The 26899-nt window shown below is 46.3% G+C and overlaps 1 protein-coding gene and 1 long non-coding RNA gene across 4 annotated transcripts in view; one reads left to right on the forward strand and one right to left on the reverse strand.

Annotated features, from left to right (window-relative positions):
• The first annotated feature begins 17803 nt into the window (after positions 1-17803).
• PSMC4 (proteasome 26S subunit, ATPase 4) lies at positions 17804-25687 on the forward strand. Its single transcript, XM_047788837.1, has 11 exons — positions 17804-17905; positions 18763-18861; positions 18987-19173; positions 20502-20648; positions 20733-20842; positions 20944-21037; positions 24352-24519; positions 24614-24690; positions 24833-25001; positions 25212-25267; positions 25457-25687. Exons 1-11 carry the CDS (start codon positions 17870-17872, stop codon positions 25568-25570), a joined length of 1257 nt encoding a protein of 418 aa, XP_047644793.1. The 5' UTR covers positions 17804-17869; the 3' UTR covers positions 25571-25687.
• Positions 21526-26899, reverse strand: part of LOC125132051 (uncharacterized) — a 115904-nt gene continuing 110530 nt past the window's right edge. The window contains exons 6-7 of one of the 3 annotated variants that reach the window (XR_007136124.1): positions 22859-22928; positions 21526-21910 (exon numbers count right to left, since the gene is read on the reverse strand). This is a non-coding gene — a long non-coding RNA (uncharacterized LOC125132051). Of the gene's footprint in view, positions 22929-26899 lie in introns of all 3 variants that reach the window. The other 2 variants (XR_007136125.1, XR_007136123.1) reach the window with 2 other exon arrangements.

Consider the following 26899-nt stretch of genomic DNA (forward strand, 5'->3'; position numbering starts at 1 on the left):
GTCCACATTTTCATTGTTAGCATATAGAAATGCATTGGATTTTTGTGTGTTTACTTTTAGGAGGGTTTTTTTTTTTTTTTTTTTGTAGATTCCTTGGGACATTCTATGCAGCCAATCATGTCATCTGAAAATAGGGACAATTTTATTCCTTTCCCATCTTTTTTTTTTTTTTTTTTTTTTTATGGCCGCACCTGTGGCATATGGAAGTTCCTGGGCCAGAGAGTGTATCCAAGTCACAGCTGTGACCCAAGCCGCTGCTGTCAACCAACATTTTTAATCTTTGTTTTGCCTTAGTCAGCTAGCTGGAACTTCTAGCGCTATGGTGAATGATAGGTGCACATTCTTACCTTGTTCCTCATAAGGAGGAAAAGGTTCAGGCTTTCAGCATTAAGTTAGCTCTAGTTTTTTGGTAGATGCTATTTTATCAAATTGAAGCAGTTCCCTTTTACTCCTAATTTGCTCAGTTTTTTTTGTTTTTTGTTTTTTTTTTTTTTTTTTGCTTTTTAGGGCCGCACTTTCAGCATATGGAGGTTCCCAGGCCAGGGGCTGAATCAGAGCTGTAACCATCAGCCTACACCACAGCCACAGCAACATGGGATCCAAGCTGTGTCTGCAACCTGCACCACAGCTCATGGTAGCACTGGATCCTTAACACACTGAGGGAGCCCAGGGATTGAACCTGCATCCTCACGGATTCTAGTCAGGTTTGTTAACCACTGAGCCATGATGGGAATTCCGAGAGATTTTTTTAAAATCATAAATAGGTGTTGGTTATTGTCAAATTATTTTCCCATGTCAATTTATATGATCATATAATTTTTCTTCTTTACCTTGTTGACATGGTGGATTATATTAATGTAGTTTTTAATATTGAACCAGCCTTGCATATCTGGAATACATCCCACTTGTTTATGGTATAGAAATTTTTTATACTTTGTCGGCTATAATTTGCTAATATTTTATGTCTTTTTTGTTTGTTTGTTTCAGGGCTGCACCCATGGCATATGAGGGTTCCCAAGCCAGGGACTGAATCAAAGCTGTAGCTACCAGCCTACACCACAGCCACAGCAACGTGGGATCCGAGCTGCGTCTGCAACCTACACCACAGCTTACAGCAACGCCGGATCCTTAACCCACTGAGCAAGGCCAGGAATCGAACCCACATCCTCATGGATACTAGTCAGATTCATTAGCTGCTGAGCCACAATGGGGACTCCTAATTTGCTAATATTTTAAGGAATTTCAAAATCTAAGTTCATGAGAGATACTATTTAATTTTCTTTCTCTCTTCCTCCTTCTGCTTGTCCTGCTGTTCCTCCTCTTCTTTCTTGATATAATGTCTTTGTCTGGTTTTGCTGTCAAGGTAATATACTAGCCTCATTGAATGAGTTGGAGAGTGTTCCCTCTTCTGTTTTCTGGAATAGAATGCATAATAGTGATGCCACTTCTTCAAGTGTTTGGTAGAATTTTCTGGTGGAACTATCTGGGCCTGGATAGTCTTTCTTTAGGGCTTTTTAATTATAAGTTCAATTTCTTTCATGACTTTGCAGGTTGTCTGTTTTATGTTGGTTGAGTTCTTATAGCTTATGGTTTTTTGTGAGTGTAGAGTTCATCGTATCCCCTTATTACCATAGCAATGGCTGCAGGATCTGGTAAATGTACCATTATCTTTCATTCTTTCTTTTTTCTTTTTTTTTGGCCATGCTGCGACCTGAGCTACAGCAGTGGCAATACCAGATCCTTAATCCTCTGTGCCACCAGGGAAGTCCTCATCTTTCATTCTTTTTGTTTGTTGGTTTTTCTTTCTTTTTTTCTATCTTTCATTCTTGATACTGGTAATTTGGGTTTTCTCTCCTATCTTTGTCAGTCCTGTTTTGTGTTAATCAATCTTATGATCTTTTCAAAGACCCAGCTTTTTGTTTCATTGATTTTTCTCTATTATGCTGCTTTTTCAATTTTATTAATTTTTGCTGTTTAATTTTGTCTTCCTTCTGATTGCTTCGTGTTTACTTTTCTTTCACTAGGTTCTTGGGTAGGAGGTTAGGTTACCAGTTTGACACTTCTCCTTTTTCCTAATACAAGCATGCAGTGCTATAAATTTCCCTTCCGGCAATGCTGTAGCTGTATCTTTTTTTTTTTCCAGGTGTTCTCACATTTTATTCACTACAGTAGAGACCCCTGAGCTGCCTCATTCCCACATCCACAGGGTCAGGCTTCCCTGGGAGCCCCTGCCTTGGCCGCCTGGGCCTGCTGGAACTCCTGCTGCAGCTGAGCCAGGGTCTCCCTCTGTTGCTCTGACTGGCGCTCCAGCTTCTGGAGCTGGGATTCCTATCATTTAATTTCAGCAGTGATGTAGTCCAGCCTTTTCCCCACTGTGGCTGGAGCCACTCCCAGCTCCTGTTTGACCAGCATGGGACCCAGAAGTTAGTTTATTTATTTATTTTTGTCTTTTTGCCTTTTCTAGGGCTGCTCCCGCAGCATATGGAGGTTCCCAGGTTAGGGGTCTAATCAGAGCTGTGGCCACCAGCCTACCCCAGAGCCACAGCAACGTGGGATCCAAGCCGTGTCTGTGACCTACACCACAGCTCACGGCAATGCCGGATCCTCAACCCACTGAGCAAGGCCAGGAATCGAACCCGCAACCTCACGGTTCCTAGTCGGATTCGTTAACCACTGAGCCACAATAGGAACTCCCTGGACCCAGAAGTTTAATGACCACATTGGACCCATCCAGAAAGGCCAGTTCCTCCTTCACGATATTATTTTCTGTTAGTTGTGCTTCTAGTTTCTGCCTCCCTGACATGGACTTACTCAAGTCCTTCTGTAGCTGTTGATATTTCTCCACTTCTCCCTGTAGCTTCTTCTGGGTCAGCTCAGCCATGGCGGGGACAAAACCGTTCTCCTTTCAGTCTGTATGCGTATATTTTGATATGTTGTATGTTCATTTTTACTCAGGCCTATATATAACAGACTTAAGCATGTATATGTATCTGTGTGTGTGTGTGTGTGTGTGTGTGTGTGTGTGTGTGTGTGTATTTGGCCATGATCATGGCATGCAGAAGTTCCCAGCCAGAGATAAAATCCACGCCACAGCAGTAACCCAAGCCACGGTGATAATGCCAGATACTTAACCCACTGGGCCACCAGGGAACTCCTAAGTCTACATATTTTTAAGATTTTCTTGAGGCTTCTTTGACCTATGGACTATTTAGAAGTGAGTTGTTTAATAGCCACATAATTGGAAATTTTTCTACCACTGTTCTTTTGGTCTATCCATCCATGTGCTAAGATTTCATTGTTGTACTTAAAATTTTAGGGTATGTGTTCCTCTCTGGTAGTACCTCCCTACCATGGCCCTCTTTCTCAGAGGTTTTTTTTTTTTTTTTCCAGCTGTTCTGGTTTACTCTTTCAAGTAAGTTTTGTAATCAACTTTATAATTCTAGATAAAAATTGGATGGTATTTGGGGGGAGTTGCATTACATTTATAAGTTGACTTTGAAAGAATAACTGTCTTTGTCATGTGAACCTCTACCCAAAACACATCGCCCTTCCGCTTGCTCATGTTTACTTTCGTGTCCTCCACGGGCATTTACAGGTTTCCTTAGATAGGTTTTATATATTCCTTGTTAAGGTGCTGCCTAGGCATTTTACTGTCGTTACTATTTGCTCTTGTGCACAGGGTGTGCTCTTCTATTGCCTCTTCTAACGCGATACTGCTGAAGACTATTGATTTCTGTGTATTAACTGTCTGCCATGCTACTTAACTACATTCTCCTATTTGTAGTTGCTTTTCATTGATTCATTTATAACCGCATTATCATCAAATAGAGATAGCTTCCAGTTTTTCTGCCTCTAATTAGTGTTGGTTAATAGCTCCAACATAAAGCGAAAGGGCCTGGAGAGAGAGGGCATCTAACCAGAAAAGCAGCCCCTCCCTTGGTGTCAGGAGACTGGTTGCACCCATGAACTGCATCCTCTCAATCTCTTTTCCTGCACATCATCGTATAATCATGATCGAGTCTCTTTAACACTCACACACACACCCTAACAACCCATTCTGCCCTAACTGCAGCCCCTTTGCTCCCCTTTCCATCAGAGTTAAGTTTCTCGAAAGAGCTATGTACACTCACGGACTCAACTGTCCATATTCCCCCGTCACTCCTCCTACATTCTTTAGCCCCTACAGTCTAGTTTCCACTCAACCACTGCGCTATGTCAGCCAAGGTTGCCAAGAATCCCTGTAATTAAATCCAGTGGGATGACCTCTCACAAGCACCACTTTTTTGAATTTTCTCCTTCTGTTGGCGTCTCTGACAACACATACTTAGATGCGCGCGCGCACACACACACACACACACAAACACACAAACACACTCACACACACACACACACACCCTGAGGCTGCGACTTTCAAGCTCCTCATCCTCTGTCACTTCTCATCTTCGTGCCTCTGTCGCTGCTGCCTCTTCTCACATTCCACACTCTTCCTAAGCCTTCCCAAACCCTCTCCTGGCTTCAGACACCACCATAGAGTGACTCATACTCTATATTGGTTCTGAACGACCTTCTGCTTTTTGTTACATTTCTACCGTAAATAAGATTCCACACAGAAGTTATCAATATTTATTATTTACTACCACATAATGGCTGAGATGAAAAAAACGAAGTCACGGGTGCTGGGCCAATATTACACTGATAAGGAACATGACACAGTAATTCCTGATAACAAAGGTACGCGTTCAGGAGAAAAAAACCCATGATTCTACACCAAGTGAGGATTTTGAAAATTTTAAGAACAGCTCTCCTTTGAGTTCCGGACGGTGCGTCTGTTTACTTGATACCTTTTGAATGTCTTCAAGGCACCTCAAACTTGGTATATCCCAAACCTACCCAGGTCCTTTTCTTATGCTGAATCTCAGGGAATGAGGCCAGCATTGGCACCAGTTCTCCAAGCCATAAATGCAAGAGTAATTTGCCTGTTTTATTTTTTAATTAATATACCGTAGGATTGACATATATGGATGTATGCTACCACGATTACAATGAGGATATAGAGCAACTCCACCCTCCCCCCAAATCCCCTCCTGCTCTACTTTTGTCGTCACAGCCTCCCTCTCCCCCTAACCCCTGGCAACCACTGGTCTATTCTCTGTTCCTGTAGTTCTTTTTCAAGAATGTCTTATAAATGGAATCAGACAGTACCTTCCACTCCCATGTATCCATTTGACTATGGAACATTTCTACCTGAATGTTTCATGGGTGCCTTAACCCAATCATAGCCCTCCTTCCAAATATGCATCTCCCTTGCTCGACACTATTAGAGAAATGCAAATCAAAACTACTATAAAGTACCACCTCACGCCAGGCAGATTGGCCATCATTAAAAAGTTTACAAACAGCAAATGCTAGAGAGGATGTGGAAAAAAGGGGAGCCTCCTACACTGTTGGTGGGAGGTAAATTGGTACAACCACTGTGGAAACCAGTAAGGAGGTTCCGCAGAAAACTAAAAATTGAATTATCAGATGATCCAGCAATCCCTCTACTAGGCACCTACTTGGACAAAACAGTGATTCAAAGGGATACATGCACCTCATTGTTCACTGCAACACAACTCACAGCAGCCAAGACTTGGAAACAACCTAAATGTCCATCGACAGATGAGTGGGATTAAGAAGATGTGGTACAAATATACAGCGGAATACTACTCAGCCACAAAAAATAATGAAATAATGCCATTTGCCAGCAACGTGGATGCAACCAGAGATTCTCATACTAAGTGAATTGAGAAAAAGACAAATACCATAGGATATCATTTATATGTGGAATCTAAAATACGGCGCAAATGAACTTATCCATGAAACAGAAACAGACTCACACATAGAGTACAGACTTGCGGTTGCCAAGTTGCAAGGAGAAGGGGGGAGGGGGAGGGATGGGCTAAAGTTTGGAGGTAGTACTTGTAAACCATTACACTGAGAATAGATAGATAGCAGGGTCCTACTGTACAGCACAGGGAACTATATCCAGTTTCCTGAGAGAAACCATAATGGAAAGGAAACATTTTTTAAAAAGAATGTATATATGTGTATAACCACCTCAATTTGCTGTACAGTAGAAATTAGCACATTATAAATCAACTATCCTTAGAGTTCCCGTCATGGCGCAGCAGGAATGAATCTGACTAGGAACCACGAGGTTGTGGGTTCGATGCCTGGCCTCACTCAGTGGGTTAAGGATCCGGCGTTGCCGTGAGCTATGGTGTAGGTCGCAGACGTGGCTCGGATCTGGCGTTGCTGTGGCTGGCAGCAGCAGCTCCCATTCGACCCCTAGCCTGGGAACCTCCATATGCCATGGGTATGGCCCGCAAAAGACAAATAAAATAAAATAATAAATATAAATATAAATAAAATAAATCAACTATCCTTTAATTTAAAAAAAAAATGCTTCTCTCCCTCTGTCTTCTCAGTGAAAATATACCGTCATCCAGCAGCCCAAGCTTAGCCCTTCTCTCTTCCTTTCCTCCCCATCATTTTACCATTGGATTCAGGTAGTCACTGCTCACCCAGATTACTGCACTAGCTTTCTGTGGGTTTTTGGCTCAAAGTTCTTATTCCCTTCGCATCTCTATCTACACTGCATAAACGTGATCATCCTAACACTTAACAACAAAATCTTGTCAAGTCATCCACCAGCTTAAAACCCTTCAGTACAGCAGAAATGGACACAACACTGTAAATCAACTATACTTTAATAAAATAAATATTTAAAAATTCAGGAGTTTCCACTGTGGCTCAGCAGAAATGAATCTGACTAGCATCCATGACGACACAGGTTCAATCCCTGGCCCCACGCAGTGGAGTAAGGAGCTGGTGTTGCCGTGAGCTGTGGTGTAGGTCACAGACTTGGCTCGGATCTGGTGTTGCTGTGACTGTGGTGTAGGGCAGCGGCTACAGCTCCCATTCGACCCCTAGCCTGGGAACCTCCATATGCCGTGGGTGTGGCCCTAAAAAGACAAAAAATAAAAAAATAAGATACAATAAAAAACAACTTCAGGGGTTGTTCCTTTAAGCTTAGATTTTAAACGCCTTAGATGACATTCAAGACTGCAAATTATTTCCTCCAGCTCGCCTTTCCTATCTCAACTCCTGGTCTCCCTTAGGTCTCCCCCACCCCCTCTCATTTCCCCTGCTTCTTTAAGTCTGGAATGCCCTCCTGCCTCACTGATTTGACGACTCTCTATTTGTTCTTCAGGTCTGTTTGGCGCTAACCCGGCTGGGTTAAGGCTCACCTGTTTTTATTCCTGCAGCAGCACCCTGAATGCTTCCCTTATGTTTACTGTTAGTAGAGCGGTTTTGAAAGCGGATCTGCAGACCCCTGCATCTCCCCGACCCTTCCAGAAGGTCCCTGAGGTCGAAATTATTTTCATAATAAAACTAAAATGTTATTCAGATTTTTCATTATGTTGAACTTTGCATGGATGGTACAAGAACGATGGTGGGTAAAACTCCTGGTCCTTGTCCCAAATAAAGGCAGTGGCATCAAACATCCTCGAAGTTGTCGTATTCTTCACCACCACTCACAGCACAAAACCGAACAGGAAAAACCTAGTTTCAGTTAAGAACATCCTTCATGAAGCAGTAGAAATTATTAATGCCATTAAACCCCTACCCTTGAGTACATGCCATTTTAAGACGCTCTGTGACAAAATGTAAGGTCTGTAAAAAATTGCATGTTGACGTATGATGACTGCTGCAAGCAACGGATTATTTGATTATGAACTATACGAGAAGCTTTTATCATAGCCTTTTTTTTACATTGAAATTTAAAAACCATACAGTTGAATATCTGGCAGCTATTTTCTCAAAAAGAAAAAAGCGAGCCTTTTCTGTAAGGAAACTAACTGACAGAATTTGTGACAAATGATAAAATGTAAGCCTTCAAGGAAAAAAAAAATCTGTCACCACATGCTTAACAAGTTTCTAAATATTTATAGATTTTCTGACGAGATCAATGTGGATACTAACAACTATGGTTTTTTTCAATGTTGTGTAATAAACTGTTTCAACATTTTTGGAAAGCTGAATAATTTAGTGAATCCATATTTTTCAGATACGAAGTATGATGTTATAAAACAATGAATAGGTTAAAGATCTATTCAAAATGCAAGACAGACAGACCAATTGATTTTTTTTCTTTTCTTTTCTTTTTTTTTTTTGGTCTTTTTGCCATTTCTTGGGCTGTTCCCACGGCATATGGAGTTCCCAGGCTAGGGGTCAAATCGGAGCTGCAGCCACGGGCCTGTGCCAGAGCCACAGCAACCTGGGATCCGAGCCTCGTCTGCAACCTACACCACAGCTCACAGCAACGCTGGATCCTTAACCCACTGAGCAAGGCCAGGGATCGAACCCGCAACCTCATGGTTCTTAGTGGGATTCGCTAACCACTGCACCATGACGGGAACTCCAGACCAATTGATTTTTAAAAGTTGGTTGACATGATTTCAGATTCCACATTGCAACTAATCTTTAAAAAAACTCCCATTTGTAGAGTTTTGTTGTGGTATTGAAAATAAAGATCCACAGGAGCTCCATGGTGCAGCAGAAAGGAATCCGACTAGGAACCATGAGGTGGTGGGTTTGATCCCTGGCCTCGCTCAGTGGGTTAAGGATCTGGCATTGCCGCAAGCTGTGGCGTAGGCTGCAGACGTGGCTCGGATCCCCTGTTGCTGTGGCTGTGGCGCGGGCTAGCAGCTACAGCTCCAATTGGACCCCTGGCCTGGGAACTTCCATATGCTGCAGGTGCAGCCCTGAAAAGCCAAAAAAAAAAAGCCCAAAAAATAAAAATAAAGATCCACATTTATCTAAAAAGACTTGTTTCAGACACCCCTACATTATAACTGCTTATGTGAGTGAGGCCAGGTTGGAGGCATGAATATGCAACGGGACAAAGAACGGAAAGAAAAGACTGGTGCCATAAAGTGGTTGCAGAAGGTCAGTGTATACTTGACAAAGTCTCGGGACTCTCTCATGACCCTTGAGACAAAACGAATGAGAACAACTTCAAAGAATGGCATCTGGAAAACAAGATTGCTGAAGCCCTGCTGTTGCTGATGGAAAACCATCAGCTCTGACAGTCTCAGGACTGGAGCCTTGGGCGGTTTATGGGCGAGGCCATAGATGGCTTGAAGCAAACAACAAATTACGGCCTGGGACAGCTAAAACATTTGTGACTACTTTCTGTGCTTAGGAATGCCTGTCCTAGCATATCTTGCTTCCAATCTGTTTGCAGTAAAATACCGATGCATCCCCTGCACGTACAAGGACGTAGAAAATAGTAAATAAAAACCATGACTTGGCTGAGAGGGTGGCTATTGCCTCCTGGAGGCGGTAGCCCCTGATCCTCACTCTATTTCTGTGTCTCTTTCTTCTTATTTCTGTGGCACCTCTGACTTTGGGACCTGAGTGGACGAGCAGGCCTCGTCAAGGCCAGATTTTCTTCACAAACTTCAACCAAAACTACATTTCACAATACACTGAATGTAGAAGCAGATATCAGAATCCAATTGTTTGCTGTTAAATGAGACATTAAAGATATCTGAGGTGTTTCTGTTGTGGTTTAGTGGGTTAGGAACCCGACTAGGATCCATGAGGATGCAGGTCCGATCCCTGGCCTTGCTCAGTAGGTTAAGGACCCAGCAGCATTGCTGTGAGCTGTGGTGTAGGTTGCAGATGCGGCTTGGATCTCAAGTTGCTCTGGCTGTGGCATCGGCCAGCAACTGTAGCTCCAATTTGACCCCTAGCCTGGGAACTTCCATAGGCTGCAGGTTTGGCCCTAAAGAGCAAAAAATAAAAATAAAAAGATCATTGAGGAGTTCCCGTCGTGGCGCAGTGGTTAACGAATCCGACTAGGAACCATGAGGTTGCAGGTTCGGTCCCTGCCCTTGCTCAGTGGGTTAACGATCCGGCGTTGCCGTGAGCTGTGGTGTAGGTCGCAGACGCGGCTCGGATCCCGCATTGCTGTGGCTCTGGTGTAGGCCGGTGGCTACAGCTCCGATTCGATCCCTAGCCTGGGAATCTCCATATGCCGCGGGAGCGGCCCAAAGAAATAGCAAAAAGCAAAAAAAAAAAAAAAAAAAAGATCATTGAAAACCCCCAAACAATGTCACTCTTCTTGACAGATTTTTGGTGTGTTTGCTTACGGTTTTCACCGTGATTAAGCCTCCTATATGTAATCGCTCACTGGTTACAACTACAAGCGCTGGTCAGAATACACAGAGTTCACTGATTTCCTGAGGACACGGAAAAGTAACTGAAGGCAGGCAGATTGGGGAGGGAAGTCACAATCAAAAAATTACTGATATGGGGGTGAAGTTTCTGTGGTTCCCCCACCCCCTTCTCTATCTCCCAGCTTTAACCAGTCAGGGATCCAAATCCCAGACCTGGGCAACACATGAAGACAGAAAAATTCTGAGAAACTCTCTTTCCAGTCAGAGGACAGGAAAGGATCACTAATAAGCAGAAAGTGTGTGTGTGTGTGTGTGTGTTGGGAAAGCCAATAGAGAAATTAAGTGAAAAAAAAATTAAACTCAAAAGAAGACAGAAATGAAGACAGATAAGACTAAAACAAAGATCAAATAGAAACTATGCAGACACATGTATCAGAGAAATTGGATCTATCTATCCCTACATAGTGGTTGCTTGGGGCCAGAAGTGAAAACCTAGATTGGGAGTTCCCGTTGTGGCGCAGTAGTTAACGAATCCAACTGGGAACCATGAGGTGGCAGGTTCGATCCCTGGCCTTGCTCAGTGGGTTAAGGATCTGGCGTTGCTGTGAGCAGTGGTGTAGGTCGCAGACACGGCTCGGATCCCGCGTTGCTGTGGCTCTGGCGTAGGCCGGCAGCTACAGCTCCGATTCGACCCCTAGCCTGGGAACCTCCATATGCCGCGGTTGCGGCCCTAAAAAGAAAAAAAAGAAAAACAACAACAAAAAAAGAAAACCTGGACTGTCTATGAATGGGCACTAGGAGCCCTTCTGGGGGATGGAAATGTTCTAAAGTTGGACTGAGGTGATGGTTCTACAACCCCGAGAACTTATCAAAAATCACTTAATTGGACACTCAAGTGGGTAAATTTTATGATATATAAATTATACCTCAATAAACGTATTTAAAAAACTCTCGACAAAGAAAACTCTAGGGCCACATAGTGTCGGTTATGAAATTATACCAAATATGTAAAGAAGAAATTTCATACAAACTCTTTTAGAAAACACAGGATGGAAAAAAAAGACTAAAACACAGTGGGAACAAACAGAAAACAAATAATAAAATGGTAGACCTAAATCCAATTTATCAATAATTATACTATGCATAAATGATCTAAGCATACCAATTAAAAGGTAGAGACTGTCAGATTAGGTTAAAAACTATATGCTTTCTGGAGTTCCCATGGTGGCGCAGTGGTTAATGAATCCGACTAGGAACCATGAGGTTGCGGGTTCGATCCCTGGCCTTACTCAGTGGGTTAATGATCCGGCGTTGCTGTACAGTGTGGTGTAGGTCGCAGACGTGGCTCAGATCCCATGTTGCTGTGGCTGTGGTGTAGGCTGGCGGCTACAGCTCTGATTAGACCCCTAGCCTGGGAACCTCCATATGCCACGGGAGCGGCCCAAGAAATGGCAAAAAGACAAAAAAATAAAAATTAAAAAACTTTAAAAAAACCTATATGCTTTCTGACTTTAGGAGTGACTTCAGCATGAAGGCAGTGTAAGACCTTCTCTTTGTCTCTCCCCTTCAATCTACAACCACTAAAACATTCATAACTCGATGAATGTGTGTCTTCCCAGCACATGAGGGTGCTAGAGAATTTCTCACATCTGCATACCTAAAGGCGGGTGGATCAGAACACACAGAGGAGGCAGAACAGGAGGAACAGCAGCGGTGGTTCATGACCCACCTGGCCATGGTGGCTGATCCTAGAGCCCCAGAGAAAGCAGTAGCATCAGAGGAAAAACTGCAGGAGACACCAGCCTCCCAGATGCAGCATTGCTTGTGGCCACAGGGAACTCTGCAGCAGCAGCAGCAGAGCCTGTGACCCTGTCCATCCAGCTACAGAGGCACCCACAACTTCAGCCCCACCCTGCCTGCAGCAGCAGTGCCCACCAACTTCACAGCAGCGGTGATGACAGAGACACCCACCAGGCAGGCTCCACCTACACCCTGCAGCAGAGCCTGCACACAGGAGAGCCCCGACGTGGTGGAGGCGCGCACCTTCCCAGTGCTCCAGGTGGCGATGCCAGCAACACTGGCAGCAGCAAGGCACCAAGAGCGCACGCAGCGACAATGAGGGCAGGGAGGGACACCTCTGACTTAGGCAGCGGAGGGTGTCAAGTCCCCACTCTTAAATATGTATAACCAGAAGTAGCGCAGGTAAGAGAACTCGAAAGCCTGTGCTATAGTGCCATCTACTGGAAAACAAAAGACAAGCCTCTACTTGCTTTTTTTTTTTTGTCTTTTTGCTATTTCTTGGGCTGCTCCCGCGGCATATGGAGGTTCCCAGGCTAGGGGTCGAATCAGAGCTGTAGCCACTGGCCTACACCAGAGCCACGGCAACACGGGATCCGAGCCGCGTCTGCGACCTACACCACAGTTCACGGCAACGACGGATCGTTAACCCACTGAGCAAGGGCAGGGACCGAACCCGCAACCTCATGGTTCCTAATTGCTAATCTTAGAATCAAGTTAAAAAAAAAAAAAAAAAAAGCTGTATTTAAAGAAGAAAGTTGTTCACTACTCCTAATGTGCTGAGGAACAAATTATCAAGCGCCATGAAGAACAACGAAGTAACATAGCACCGCACAAAGAAAATGGCAATTCTCCAGAAACCAAAGTCACAGAATACTGCTGTCTAATTAATAGAGAATTCAAAATAGCTGTCATGAACACACCCAGTGAGTAGCAAGTAAAATCAGGCAATTCAGTAAACCCAGGAATAAAAAAAATAATGAACAGAAGGAATACTTTACCCAAGAGATTGAAATTTTTAAAAATAACCAAACAAATTCTGGACCTAAAGAACTCTGTAAATGAGATGAAGAACCATTAGAAAGCACTGGAAATAGAGCAGACCATATGGAAGAGAGAATTAGTGAGCTCACAGAGAGAGATCTGAAAGGATACAGGTAGAAGAGCAGAGATAATTAAGATATTTAAGGGGTTATTCAGTTTTTCTGGGTCTCTCTCCTGTTTATGTCATTAAAATTTGATTTTTCCCTGTTAGTCTATCCCATGTCAATTTAATTATTATACCAACCAGAAGAGCCTAGAAAGGTAGAGGGAGGTTTATTCCTCCCCAACAGCTGATGCCAAGGATGGCATGCAACTTTACTGGCTGGATACTACTCAGCAAGATTACTACAGCAGGAGTTCCCATTGTGGCACAGTGGTTAACGAATCTGACTAGGAACCATGAGGTTGCAGGTTCGATCCCTGCCCTTGCTCAGTGGGTTAAGGATCCGGCGTTGCCGTGAGCTGTGGTGTAGGTCGCAGACGAGGCTCGGATCCTGTGTTGCTGTGGCTCTGGTGTAGACGGGTGGCTACAGCTCTGATTCGACCTCTAGCCTGGGAACCTCCATATGCCGCGGGAGCGGCCCTAGAAATGGCAAAAAGACAAAAAAAGACAAAAAAAAAGATTCCAAAACTCTTATAGTAATGCTAAATACTTAGAATAGTCAAAATAACTTTGAAAAATAAGGATAAAGTTGGAAGACTTCCACTACCAAACTTTACAATTTTTTTTTGGCCATACCTGAGCCAGGTGGAAGTTCAGGGACTGAACCTGAGCCATAGCAGTGACAACGCAGGACCCGAGACCCACTGTACCATCAGGGAATTCCTGAACTTTGAGATTTCTAAAGCTACAGAATAAAGCTTAAGACAATGCGGTGTTGGTGTCAAAAGAGAAAAACAGATCAGAACAACAAACAGTCCACAGATAGATCCACACATGCATAATCAACTGAATTTTGACAAAGTTTCAAGGCAATTCAGCAGGAAAAGAAGTTTTGTTTTTTTTTTTTTTTCCAACAAATGGTGCTGGAACAACTGTCTCTACATGCAAAAAGATAAATTTTGATCAATACTTTGCATCATATACAACCCCCCCTCAAAATAGACTATAATGGATGGATGTTCAAAGTTTACTTAACCAATCGGCTACTGTCAGACATTTTCATGTGCTTTTCCCCAGAGTTTAATACTTACATATCCTTTACTCCTTATTCTTGCTGCCTTCTGAGTGGTTCGGGCTACTTCCTCCTCTTCTACTCTGGGACCAAGCAAAGCTCTTCATTCCTGGGCCTTTGACAGTAATACTGGTGACAAGATAAATCTAGACCAGGTGTCATCTATCTACTGTATGAAGCCTATAGGTGAGGTTTATTTGGCCTGCCTGGTGTTTTTAAGTGTTCAAACATACTGTCAACATTTTAAAACTAGAAAATGTCCCTTGAACCTCTGGATTCCTGTCTTCGGTTGAAGCATCACGTCTGGCAGCAACGCACGCTGGCACGGCTACGGCAGCTGGAGCTGAGTTTCAACCACTGCTTGTGGATAAGGAATAGGTCCTCTGCCAGCCCCCTGTCTTTACGGACTGGTCTGCTGGCTCCTGCATGCACTTAGCTTCACCCAGGGCTCCAAAGCACAGATTCAGGAACACTCTCACTCAGAACAAGAGCTGCTCGGGACTTCTGTTAGAAGGCAGTGTGGTTGAGAGGGAGAAAGCCCCGGACTTGAACCAGGAGAGTTAAATAGTCAGCTGGGCTGGTCCTGGCTCTAATTTGCCCACTGATAGATGACCTAGATGGGTGGTTCTTAACCACGAGATGGAAAGGAGGGTTATAATGAGAGGGCACAGGGAAAGGTGAGGCTAGCTTGAAGAAACTCCTTAAATGATTTGATGTCCTCTTTCTTGAGAAGAACTTGGCTCACCTGTGGAAGATCATCTGCAAATCCCAATAACTATCACGTGAGGTTACGAGCAAAGGCGCTGGATTTGAATGCCAGCTCCACCATTTAACTGCTGTGTGATCTTGGGTAAGTGACCTCCCATCTCTGAGCCTGGTTTCTCATGTAGGACCTGAGAAAGAGGATAACAGCTCTCACTTCAAATTCCACTTGAATCTGGGATTAAATCACAATATGTATAAAACCTAGCACAAGGTAAGCACTCTGTATAGTTACTTTCGCTATCTGCTTCCTAAGGTTGTTGTGAAGATTAAATAAGATAATGAGGTAAAATGCTTAGCAAAGAACCAGGTACACAGTATTCAAGAAATGGCTACCTGGAGTTCCCGTCGTGGCGCAGTGGTTAACGAATCCGACTAGGAACCATGAGGTTGCGGGTTCGGTCCCTGCCCTTGCTCAGTGGGTTAATGATCCGGCGTTGCCATGAGCTGTGGTGTAGGTTGCAGACGCGGCTCAGATCCTGAGTTGCTGTGGCTCTGGCATAGGCCAGTGGCTACAGCTCCGATTAGACCCCTAGCCTGGGAACCTCCATATGCCGAGGGAGCAGCCCAAGAAATAGCAGCAACAACAACAACAAAGACAAAAGACAAAAAAAAAAAAAAAAGAAATGGCTACCTATGATTATTCTCCACGAAGATTCCAAAGGATTGGATTCCATTGATTTATCATTGCAGCGGCGGCAGAGAGAACTTGGAGACAATTTGATGGGGCTTAGAAGAATGATGGCAAAGCTAACATAGGTTTGAATCTGAAGTGTGGAAACTGGGAGAATAGGGAACAAGAGACAAGGAGGATGATGATGGATTCTGTTTTAAGTCACAGACTCTAAGACTCAAGTAGAAATCTGGGATGCCTTTTGGGTGTCAGGCAGAAAGCTGAAAGATGGAACTGAGAGCTGTCGACGCAGAGAAAAAAAAATGAAGGATTTGTTGCCATTGTTTTCCCTTTTATTTTGTGAAAATAAAAACAGTGGGACGTTGAAGTTCCCCCTGTGGCTCAATGGGATCAGCGGTGTCTCTGTAGCACCAGGACGAAGGTTCCATCCCCAGCCCAGCATAGTGGGTTAAGGATCCAGCATTGCCATAGCTGCTGCATAGGCAACTTGGATCTTGGATCTCATCCCTGGCCCAGGAACTCCATGTGCCATGGGGGAACCAAAATAGGAAAAACAAAAACAAAAAGACAAACCTACCCCTGATGGTGGTGTAAGGATTCAGAGATCATGGTTTAAATTGCCTGGCTAAAAGAAGCATACAAAAGGGTGTCTGGTGTGACAACCCACCACACACCCAGGAGAATGGAAAAAAATTTAAAATAGAGACAATATCAAATGCATGCTCAATTGGTGGGAGTGTAAGTTAGTTTAGTTTGACAGCGTTTACTAAAGCTAAACACATACCTGCCCTCTGACCAGCAATTCTGCTCCTGAATGTGTTCCCATGTTTACCAAAGAAATGTACAAGCATATGCAGTATAGAACCAAACTGGAAGATATCCAGTTTTAGGTACACAATGGAAACCATACAGAAATGAAAACGAAAGAACTATCCCTACATACAGTATTATTGCACAAACATAATGTTAAGAAGCTAAATCACAGCATACACTGTATGGGGTCCCCAGAGAGTTGAAACGTAATCCATGGTAGAAATCAGGTCAGTGATAACTTTCAGAAGGGATGAGGGTGGCAGAAAAGAGAGTGCGCAGGGCTTCTGGGGGCTGCTAATGTTTGGTTTCTTGATTTAAGGATTGGTTATATGGGGGTGTTCACTTTGTGTAAATTCGTTGAACTGTACACTAATGATCTGTATATTTCTCTGAACTTACACTTGAACAAAGTTTACTTAACAAAACTGTAGCTGGAGTTCCCGTCCTGGCTCAGCGGTTAACAAACCCGACTAGCATCCATGAAGACAAGGGTTCGATCCTGGCCTCGATCAGTGCGTTAAAGATTCTGCGTTGGAGTAAAAGTCGCAGACGCGGCTGGGATTCCGCGTTGCTGTGGCAATAGCGTAGGCCGGCTGCAGCTACAGCTCGGATTTGACCCTAGCCTGGGTACCTCCATATGCCGAAACTGCGGCCCTAAAGCCAAAAAGCCAAAAAGCCAAAAAAAAAAAAGGGCAGAACAAAACTGTAGCTGGTGTGATGAGCAGCGGTGTACCCCCAGGGCCTGAAGCACAGGCTTTGGGAACAGACAGATGGGGACCCCATTACGGTTTCTGTCCCTGTAAAAGGAACATAAAGTCTGTCAAGATTCTATAAGTTAAGCACCTAAGACTTAAGCACAGGGCCTGGTGTAGAGCTGCAGGTCTCCTGTGTGACCAAACTGGCACTGCTGCTCTCACCTTCTCCAGCTCTAATGCGTAGGTTCTACTTGATTCGCGGCTAATTCTCAGGGGCAGCCCAGGTCTTCCCGCCCCCGCGCAGGAGGCAGTCCTCGGCCGCAGCCCAAGGCATCTCCAGCCCGACCACTAAATAAGAAAGATGAGCACTTGGCCATGACACTCTAACAGACCTCTTGAGAAATTCCTCAAGTGAAAGAAAAAAAAGAGAACCGCTCCTCTGCTGGCAAGAACACACAAGCGGGAAGCGCCAGCGCGAGACCCCGTTACCGCACGCTATTGCGCACGCGCACCGCTCCAGGGCCGAGCGCGCATGCGCACATATTGGGGCGGAGCCTAGGACGAGGTTTGCCCTTCCCTCCACCTGTCCGGCCCTTCCAGCCTTCTCTCGGCGGTGTCTTAAAACTACGTTTCCCAGAAGGCACCAGGTCCTGGCTTTCCGCTGGCGTCAGCGGAAGCGGTGACTGGATTAGGCCGGGCCACACAGAGGCCGGCTTGGTCACTATGGAGGAGATAGGCATCCTGGTGGAGAAAGCTCAGGTCCGGTGGGGGTCTGGCTCTCGGGGAGAGGGGGAAGCCGACCTGCATGGGATGCTGCGTGACCTGCGGGATCCAGGCCTGGGTCTGAGTGATTTCGAAGGGCTCGGTAGACAGCTTCGTGCCGTCCCGAGGCCTGGGCCGGGTGGATGAGTGATGTTAGGAGGGCAGTAGCGCTCAGAAAGCGGGCTGGGGAAACGAGTGGCATTAGAGGTTCTTTGGGACTGAATAATTCCGAAGTTTAGCAGAGAGTGCTGTGACATCGGTGGCCCGGCGTAATTGGTCGGGTGATGAGTGATGATGAGCCTTGGCCGTGGGGCCGAATGATAGCAGAGGCTGGGCTGGGAGCTGACTGATATTCGGGGCTTAGCTGTTGTTTGAGGGCCGAGTAATATCTGTGATCTGGCCGAATGGTATTTGGGGCCTACCTGGGGAGCTGGATGACATTGGGGCCTAATGTGAGTTGGAGTTCTGTGACTTGAGGGATCTTTAGGAGGTAACTGAGTAATAATTCCAGGACAGTTTGAAGTCATGGTGACTTTAACAGTCAACTGAGAGGGCCAGGTGACCGGAACCTGCTGGGGGGGCTGGAGGGCATTGGGGGTCTAGTAAGTAGTTGATTTAGGCCCTCCTTGGGAATTGGGTGACATTGGGGACATGATAGCAAAAGACCTGTTTGGAAGGTTGGTTGACCTAGGGGCTTGTTAGTAGCTGAATGACTTCAGGAACCTGTTTAGGTGGCTGAGAGCTTTCCAGAATCGATTTAGGGGCCAAGTGCCTTTATGCTGAAGTGGGAAGGGGGCTCTAGACTTTTTCATAAGGAGACCCTCTTCCAAACTGTGTTTCCCTCCGTGGTCTAGGATGAGATCCCAGCTCTGTCTGTGTCACGGCCCCAGACTGGCCTGTCCTTCTTGGGGCCTGAGCCTGAGGACCTGGAGGACCTGTACAGCCGCTACAAGGTACAATTCAGACCCAATCTGGACACTGCTCTGGGCCCAGCATCCCATACTTTCCCCACCTTTCACCACTCCTTGGGTCAGCAAGGCCTGGAGCCATACCCTGCCTCTCTCCTCTCTGCTCACAGAAGCTGCAGCAAGAGCTGGAGTTCCTGGAGGTGCAGGAGGAGTACATCAAGGATGAGCAAAAGAACCTGAAGAAGGAATTCCTCCACGCCCAGGAGGAGGTGAAGCGAATCCAAAGCATCCCACTAGTTATCGGGCAGTTTCTGGAGGCTGTGGATCAGAATACAGCCATCGTGGGCTCCACCACAGGTGCGTGGGGGCAGGGGCTGTTTCCTCATCTGTCCATGCAACAGCCGTTAACTGTTTCCTGCCATGTGCCAGGAACTTAGCATGGCAAACGAGGCAAGACAGTGTAATGGTGTCTTTCAAAGTATTTTGATCTAATGCAAGAGTGGAAATGTGTTTCATATTTTCTTTTTGTGTGTGTGCGTGTATATAACGTATAGTAAAAGTTTGGCCAAACAATGGTTAGTCTTACTCTGTGTGACAGGTTCTAATTCGTTTTCCATTGGGTTCTCCTCTGTTTTGTTTTCAACCCTGTTCTCATCATGACTCTGTAAACTACTACTGGATTAGGACCTGTAGTTTGAAAGCATAGGTGACGTGTTAAGAGACTGGGCTTTGGTAAGGACTCTGTATACAGTACTTGCTGTTGCTAACATGGATCTAGGCTCTGCCCTCATGATGGTCATTGTCTCTGTGTCTGATCTGTTTTTTCCTGCTTCTGGCCTCTGCTCCTCGAGACCAAGCCATATTCTTGTAAAGCTTGTGGGGAAAGGTGTGTGACTGGGCAATGAAATTGCACTGATGGGCTGGTTGTGAGGTAGTGAAGGGAGGGAGATGTCTAAAATGAGGCTTGTGTCTTTGGTCTGTAGCACGGAGGGGGACAGTGGGGTGATCCCTGAGATGGCGCCTTAGGCAGAAAAATGGTTTGTGGGGAGACGGTGAGGGCAGTCTGAGACATCACTGCCTGGGAGGTGTCTGGGAGGCTGCTGGACAGCCAGGTCTGAAGATCAGGAGAGAGACTGAGGCTAGACAGAGATGCGTGTCATAAATGTAGAAAGTGGACCGGAGGCCCGGTGAGCAGAGTCTGGTGCAGAGACCTGGATGAAAAGGATGGCGCTGAATCAGGGCAGGGTCCTTGGGGAGGAGAGGAGGGATTGGCTGGAAAAACATTTCTGGAGGTGGGTGGAAGGCCATAGTGACTGATAGGCTGTGGAGAGAAGCAGAGAAAGGTCCAGGATGGGCCTTAGGGCTCTGGCTAGTGATGATTAGGGATCACTGGCCTCCCAGGGACAGAGTCCTAGAAAGAGCAGCACCATGCGGGGTGGGGGGGGAGGTGTCACTGAGAACACATTGAGACACAGGGAGTGAGACATGCCCTGAGGACATTGTAGGAGGCTGCTGGTCACCCAGGGCTGGAGCTCGAAAGAGGCAGGGCTGTAGACAGACAGGGACGCTGTCAGTGTGCATGTGGGCTGTGGAAGGGAGGAGGCAAGACCGGAAGCCAGGGGCAGGGGACAGTGTTGAGGTTCGGGCATGTCTCATTTTCCCCTCTCCCTGTCTTCTTCCCAAAGGCTCCAACTACTACGTGCGCATCCTGAGCACCATTGATCGGGAGCTGCTCAAGCCCAACGCCTCGGTGGCGCTCCACAAGCACAGCAACGCCCTGGTGGACGTGCTGCCTCCCGAGGCCGACAGCAGCATCATGATGCTGACCTCAGGTGAGGGGGAGCCCAGGGCCGGGGAGGCCTGAAGGGACCCTGCGGGCCAGGCTGAGGACCCAGCTCTGCTCTCTCTCCCACCAGACCAGAAGCCAGACGTGATGTACGCGGACATCGGGGGCATGGACATCCAGAAGCAGGAGGTGCGGGAGGCCGTGGAGCTCCCGCTTACACACTTCGAGCTCTACAAGCAGGTGAGGAGCTGGAACCACCAGAGAAGGGAGAGGCTGCCCCACGGGTCTCGAGGTGGCGATGGACTCCCTGGCTCATCCTCTCCTGCCCCACTGTGCTTCAGATCGGCATCGACCCTCCCCGAGGCGTCCTCATGTACGGCCCACCCGGCTGCGGGAAGACCATGTTGGCAAAGGCTGTGGCTCATCACACGACAGGTGAGCTGCCGGGCCCCTCTCCTGAGCTCTACCCTCCCGGGCTCTCAGCGCTCTCCTCCTCCCCAGGAAGCAGTGATGACGAGCACGGACGCTGGGGTCAGAGCCCCAGCGTGCGTCTTACTGCCGGTGCTGTCCTGGGGAGGCAGCTTCATTCTCGTACCTCTGTGTCCTCATCGGACAGAACCCTCCCTTCACAGCACGCTTGTGAATTCATTAAACGGTGCCACCTTTTTCCTACTGTGGGTCCTGACCCACCAGTAATTATGAATTCAAACCCATGGGTTGCAACCAGCATTGTAAAAAATGCAAAAAACGTCAGAGTCCACCCCACATCATAAGAGCTCATATTTGTGAAACTTAACACACACCCATGTGCACACACGTATGCTGGGGTTGTTTATAAATATATTTCTTCCTGTAGGTTCCAAACAAAAGTGTCTAAACGTCACTCTATTACTATTTGTAAAGCCCAAAAACAGGATTTGGTATATCTTAAAATCTTAACATATATTAGCTGGGGAGCAGTAGAGGGCAGTGGGGGAGCAGTGTGTTTTCTGGGCCAAACTTACCCGGGTTTGAAATCTGGCCCCCCCACAACTATTTCTGTAAGTTGGTGCTAATCACCTAGTTTGTGTTACGACTCAGCAAGTTAGCCTCCCTGTGACTGTTTCCTAATTTTCTGAATTGTTCAGAGGACTAAATGAACAGAAACCTTTTAGAACTATACCTGGCTTCTAGTAAGAGGACAGGAAATGTTAGCCATTGTCATGATCATCCATTTGCTCAGCAGTTCATTGGTCTTCTGCTCCCCCAGGTGCTGGGGTACATGATGAGTCAGCTGTGTCCCCTGCGCTGGGGGGTCTCCTGGTGTGGCTGGGAAAGAGGAAAGTAAACACTTAGACCTCAGTCATTCCATTAATAACTACCAAGCACCCGGTATGTTCCACACTGTGTTCTAGGTGCGGAAGCCATGACCGTGAGCAGAACAGTGTCTGTTCCTCCCGGAGGCAGTGTCTCCGTTGAGGATGTGCTTAAACGAGAAGTGAACAGATGGGATGTCTTGTGCCCGGAGAGAACACCTAAGCCAGGGCAGGGGCACAGGGAGTATCAGAGGCTGCAACTTTAGCGCTAGGACTGGAGGTTGGCAGGGGAGACTTTTCTGAGGTGATATTTACGTAAAGACCTAGAAGAAGCCTTGAGAGGGGGAGCGTGTCAGGCTGAGGGCTGGTGGCCTTGAGGCGGGAGTGTGCTTAGTGCTCCAGGATGTGAGGAGGCCCCTGTCGTGGAAGCCACGTGAGTGAGGGGGTCATGGTTGGTGGTGAGCTGGGGTGGGGACAGTCCGCAGACTAGCCAACCTCCAAGGAAGCAAGACAGGTAGTGGGACTGCCCTAAAGGAGGGCTGTCAATCCAATTTGCAGAGGAAGAGAGGCGTGAGGAGTCTGTCAGGCACACCGTTGGGAGGGGGCATCCAAGACAGCAGGAATAGCATTTGCAAAGGCCAGGGGGTAGGAAAGAATTCTTTTAAGGAGTTGTGAGCTGACTGTGACTAAGGGAACTTTGTTTCTGGTATCCACCCAGTAACTGAATTGTGATAGGTGCTCAGAAAATGAATGCTGGCTGGCTGGCTGAGGAGGGGCTGGGCTGGTCCAGGGGTTGAGGCTGAAGAGATCAGAGAAGGTGTGAATATAACTACAGTCTTAGTACTAATCTGGGAGATTTTGCCTGTTGTCCTGAGAGCAAGGTTTTAGACTGGCAGAGTTCAATAGAAACACAGTTGACCCTGGAACAACAGGGGCTTCAAGTGCGAGAGTTCATTTATACCTGGACTTTTGTCACATGATGCATGGTTGGATGAATCCACAGATGCCGAACTGCAGCTCTGGAGGGCTGGCTACAAAGTTATACACAGAGGGTCAGCACCCCAAACCCTGTGTTGTTCAAGTATCAACTGTCTAATGCAAGCTACATATGTAATTTAAATGTAAGTACACATATTTTTAAGACAGTTAAAAGAAATTGGTGAATTTAGCCTAAAATATATTTTTTAATTTAACCAGTATACTCAAAATATTTTAACATGTAGCAGATAAAAAATTTGAGTTTTTTCTATAATTTTTTATTATAGTAAAATGTATATAACAAATTTACCATTTTTAACCAATTTATAAATAAACAATTTATAAGTGGCATCAAATGCATTCAGTGTTGTGCAGCTACCACCACTATCTATTTTCAGAACTTGTTCATCATCCCAAACTGAAACTCCATACCCATTCAATAATAATCCCCTATTTCTCCCCACAATCCCTGGTAACCCCTATTCTACTTTCAGTCTCTGTGAATTGGCCTATTCTGGGTGCTTCATGTATGCATGGATGAATCATACAGTATTTGTCTTTTTATGACTGGCTTATTTCCTTCAGGGCTCATCCAGTTTGTAGCATGTGTCAAAATTTATCTCCTTTTGCAGGCTGTATAGTATTCCATTGTGTATATACAGCACATTTTACCTATCTTTTCATTTGTTGATGGACGTTTGTTGAGATATTTAATTTTTTTTGTACTAAGTCTTTTGAAATCTGGTATGTATTTCACATTTACAGAACATCTCATTTTGGACCAGCCACATTTCACTTGCTCAGTAACCACATGTGGCCAGTGGCTACCATATTAGGAGGGCAGGGCTGCAACTTTCACAACTCCTCGCTTATGACCTAAAACCACCAAGTCTAAATAGTGGACCTCGTGTCTTCCTTCTCTGTCGTGGCTGGAAGCAGCGTCCTAAAGGTTGCTCCTTGCAATACAAAGCCAGAACCAGTCATTCATAAACAAGTTAAACTCTAAGAAAAGACAGAAAGGTGAGGCAGGCCCAGAACAAACCTGTCTTCAACTCCATTGCCCGTTGAAGTTGACATTGTTGTTGATTATGTCAGAGTATGTGCTCGTGGCCCCTGACTCTTGAATGATATTCAAAAGTGAGTCCTTCAAGCAAATGGAATTGGGCTTTTGGTCAGGCAACATGATAGAAAATCTGTTTGCTAAGGATCCTGACTTTATGAGTGGGGCAAAAAAAGTCATACATCTTTGGGCAGGATTCATGATTTGGGCAGCTGGGTCGCTATGAGGTACAAGCAAGAAGCTGGTCCTCCTGACTAGGTCTGGGACGCAGCCTGAGGCATGAGAGAACTACCTGGCTCCTTGCAGTGGGCATCTAAAGAAAGGGATGTCCTCAGGGAATTCCCAGTTTCAGTGAAAGCAGTATGGGGCCCTATAGGACTCCCATCCTTGTCTGACGCCTGTCATCCTGCCATCAGCTGCATTCATCCGAGTCGTGGGCTCAGAGTTTGTACAGAAGTACCTGGGTGAGGGCCCTCGCATGGTCCGGGATGTGTTCCGCCTGGCCAAGGAGAACGCACCTGCCATCATCTTCATAGATGAGATCGATGCCATCGCCACCAAGAGATTTGATGCCCAGACAGGGGGTGAGTGATGCCCAAACAGGCCCTGGGGTCTTGAGGTCTTGGGCAGGCTTGTCGTGCAAGATTCCCTGGGCTAACTGTGTTACCTGCTCTCCAGCTGACAGGGAGGTTCAGAGAATCCTGCTGGAGCTACTCAATCAAATGGATGGGTTCGACCAAAATGTCAATGTCAAGGTTCGCGGTTCAGGACGGGCAAGGGGAGGTGTGGTGTGGGAATCAGGCAAAGGTGGAGGCTGGCCTGGGAGGGGTCAGGTATGGCGACGGGAAGGAGGGTATACCGGGGACAGAGGACTGAGCTGGCCTATCCCCCTGCCAGGTGATCATGGCCACAAACAGAGCAGACACCCTGGATCCTGCCCTGCTGCGGCCGGGACGCCTTGACCGAAAAATTGAATTTCCACTCCCTGACCGCCGCCAGAAGAGACTGATTTTCTCCACTATCACCAGCAAGATGAATCTCTCTGAGGAGGTTGACTTGGAAGATTGTATCCTGCTCTAGCAGTGAGGGGAGGGTCACGATGGGAATGGGGACAGGCTCTTCATCTCCACCTCTGGCACCACCACCACCCAGATGGGGCAGGTGGGAGGCCAAGGTCCAGGAAGTGGGTGGTGACAAAGACAGCCCAAGGATGGCTTCTCGCTCCAGCATTCACCCTGTCACGCAGGGAATGGTTTTCTTAACTCACACACCACAGATGTGGCCCGACCAGATAAGATTTCAGGAGCTGATATCAACTCCATCTGTCAGGAGGTGAGTGCTGGTTTCTCTCAGGATGGGGCAGGGGGCGGTCTATGAAGACCCTTCCTCCTTGAGCCCATTCTGCTGCAGGCCTTCTGTCCGTTATCACCTCCCTGGGTCTTGGGGCCGTTTGTCTCTCCCTCCACCATCACCAAGGGCGGGGAGAGCAGGGACAAGATGGTAACGCTCATCCCTCAACAGAGTGGGATGCTGGCTGTCCGGGAGAACCGCTACATCGTTCTGGCCAAGGACTTCGAGAAGGCCTACAAGACAGTCATCAAGAAGGACGAACAGGAGCATGAGTTTTACAAGTGACCCCTCTCCCCACACCCCAGGAGCTGGGGACTTCTTACCTCTCTAGCCTGTCCCCAAACCTCGTTCTCTTTTCTCTTTACCCAGGATTGATTTATTCATTAAACAGACAAGACTGAATCTGTTTAATTTCTTCTTCTGAGTTTCACTCCTTTGGAGAAGCAGGGCTGACTAGGATCCTCTGTGCCCCTTCTGCACTCATGACAGAAGAGCAGTTTGAGGCACATGGCCTGGGAGGGGGGCATGCTCAAGACTGGACTAAATGAGAGCCCTGGGCAGGCAACTGAAGGGTTTCCTCTGAGGAAATCAAGCAGCATGAGAGAAAAAGAGAAGAAGTGGGTCATTAAGATACCTAACGTCCTCATCATTCACATTCAGTAGCAGCTAATACCTAAAACAGTTTACAGAAGCATATAACTTAGATAACTCAGACATGTGGAAGCAATTTTATGAGACTGATGCGCTACATACTAACGAGGCACCTTGTAGAAGCAAATTTTAAAAGAAACAAAAGAAAATGGGAAGTTATTGCCTCTTGGAAGTAGATCAGAAAATTATACTTTTTTTTTTCCTTCTTGGCCATCCCGAGGCATAAGGAGTTCCTGGGCCAAGCAGGAGCCTACACCACAGCAGTGGCAACACCAGATCCTTAACCCACTATGCCAGGCTGGGGATTGAACCTATAGCCCAGTGCTCCAGAGACACCACCAATGCCATTGTGCCACAGTGGGAACTCCTGCTATACACTTTATACATAGCTGACCTTTTAAATGAAGTACTTAAAAATGGCAATAAGAAAATCATGGGGGGGGGGAGAATTTTACAATTCAGCTGATATTTGGAAGTAGGAGGGTATAGGAAGGAAATGGCTGAAGTGGGAAAACACACCCTAAACATCAGTGATAAAAGGCAAAGAGATTGGGATAGAACAAAGCCATGTACACCAGAAATGACAGCAGACCAGAGTAAGGCTAAAACTTTAATTGGTAAGAGGCAGTAATCTCTCACATTAGCTGGGGGAGGGGATATTTGGTGTATTTTGTGTGTTGCCCAGCAACTTTATTGTCTGCTTCAGCAAAATTAGGAAGTGACCTGTTGTTACCGTCTCAGAGTGACCTTGGTGATGGTGTTCCGTGAGACCATTTATGTCCTACAGGAGAATAACAGCCTAGCCTTGAGTGCCAGGACAGCTTTCTTTTTTTTCTTTTTTTTTTTTTTTTGTCTTTTTGCTATTTCTTGGGCCACTCCCGCGGCATATGGAGGTTCCCAGGCTAGGGGTCGAATCAGAGCCGTAGCCGCCAGCCTACACCACAGCCACAGCAACTCGGGATC

The sequence above is a fragment of the Phacochoerus africanus genome, chromosome 8 (genome assembly GCF_016906955.1).
Source record: "Phacochoerus africanus isolate WHEZ1 chromosome 8, ROS_Pafr_v1, whole genome shotgun sequence".
Taxonomy (NCBI): Eukaryota; Metazoa; Chordata; class Mammalia; order Artiodactyla; family Suidae; genus Phacochoerus; species Phacochoerus africanus.

Coding starts and splice junctions, on each gene's coding strand:
- PSMC4 (XM_047788837.1), top strand. CDS start 17,870: ATGGAGGAGATAGGCATCCTGGTGGAGAAAGCTCAG. Junction 17,906..18,762: donor TCCTGGTGGAGAAAGCTCAG/GTCCGGTGGGGG, acceptor TCCGTGGTCTAG/GATGAGATCCCAGCTCTGTC. Junction 25,268..25,456: donor TCAACTCCATCTGTCAGGAG/GTGAGTGCTGGT, acceptor ATCCCTCAACAG/AGTGGGATGCTGGCTGTCCG.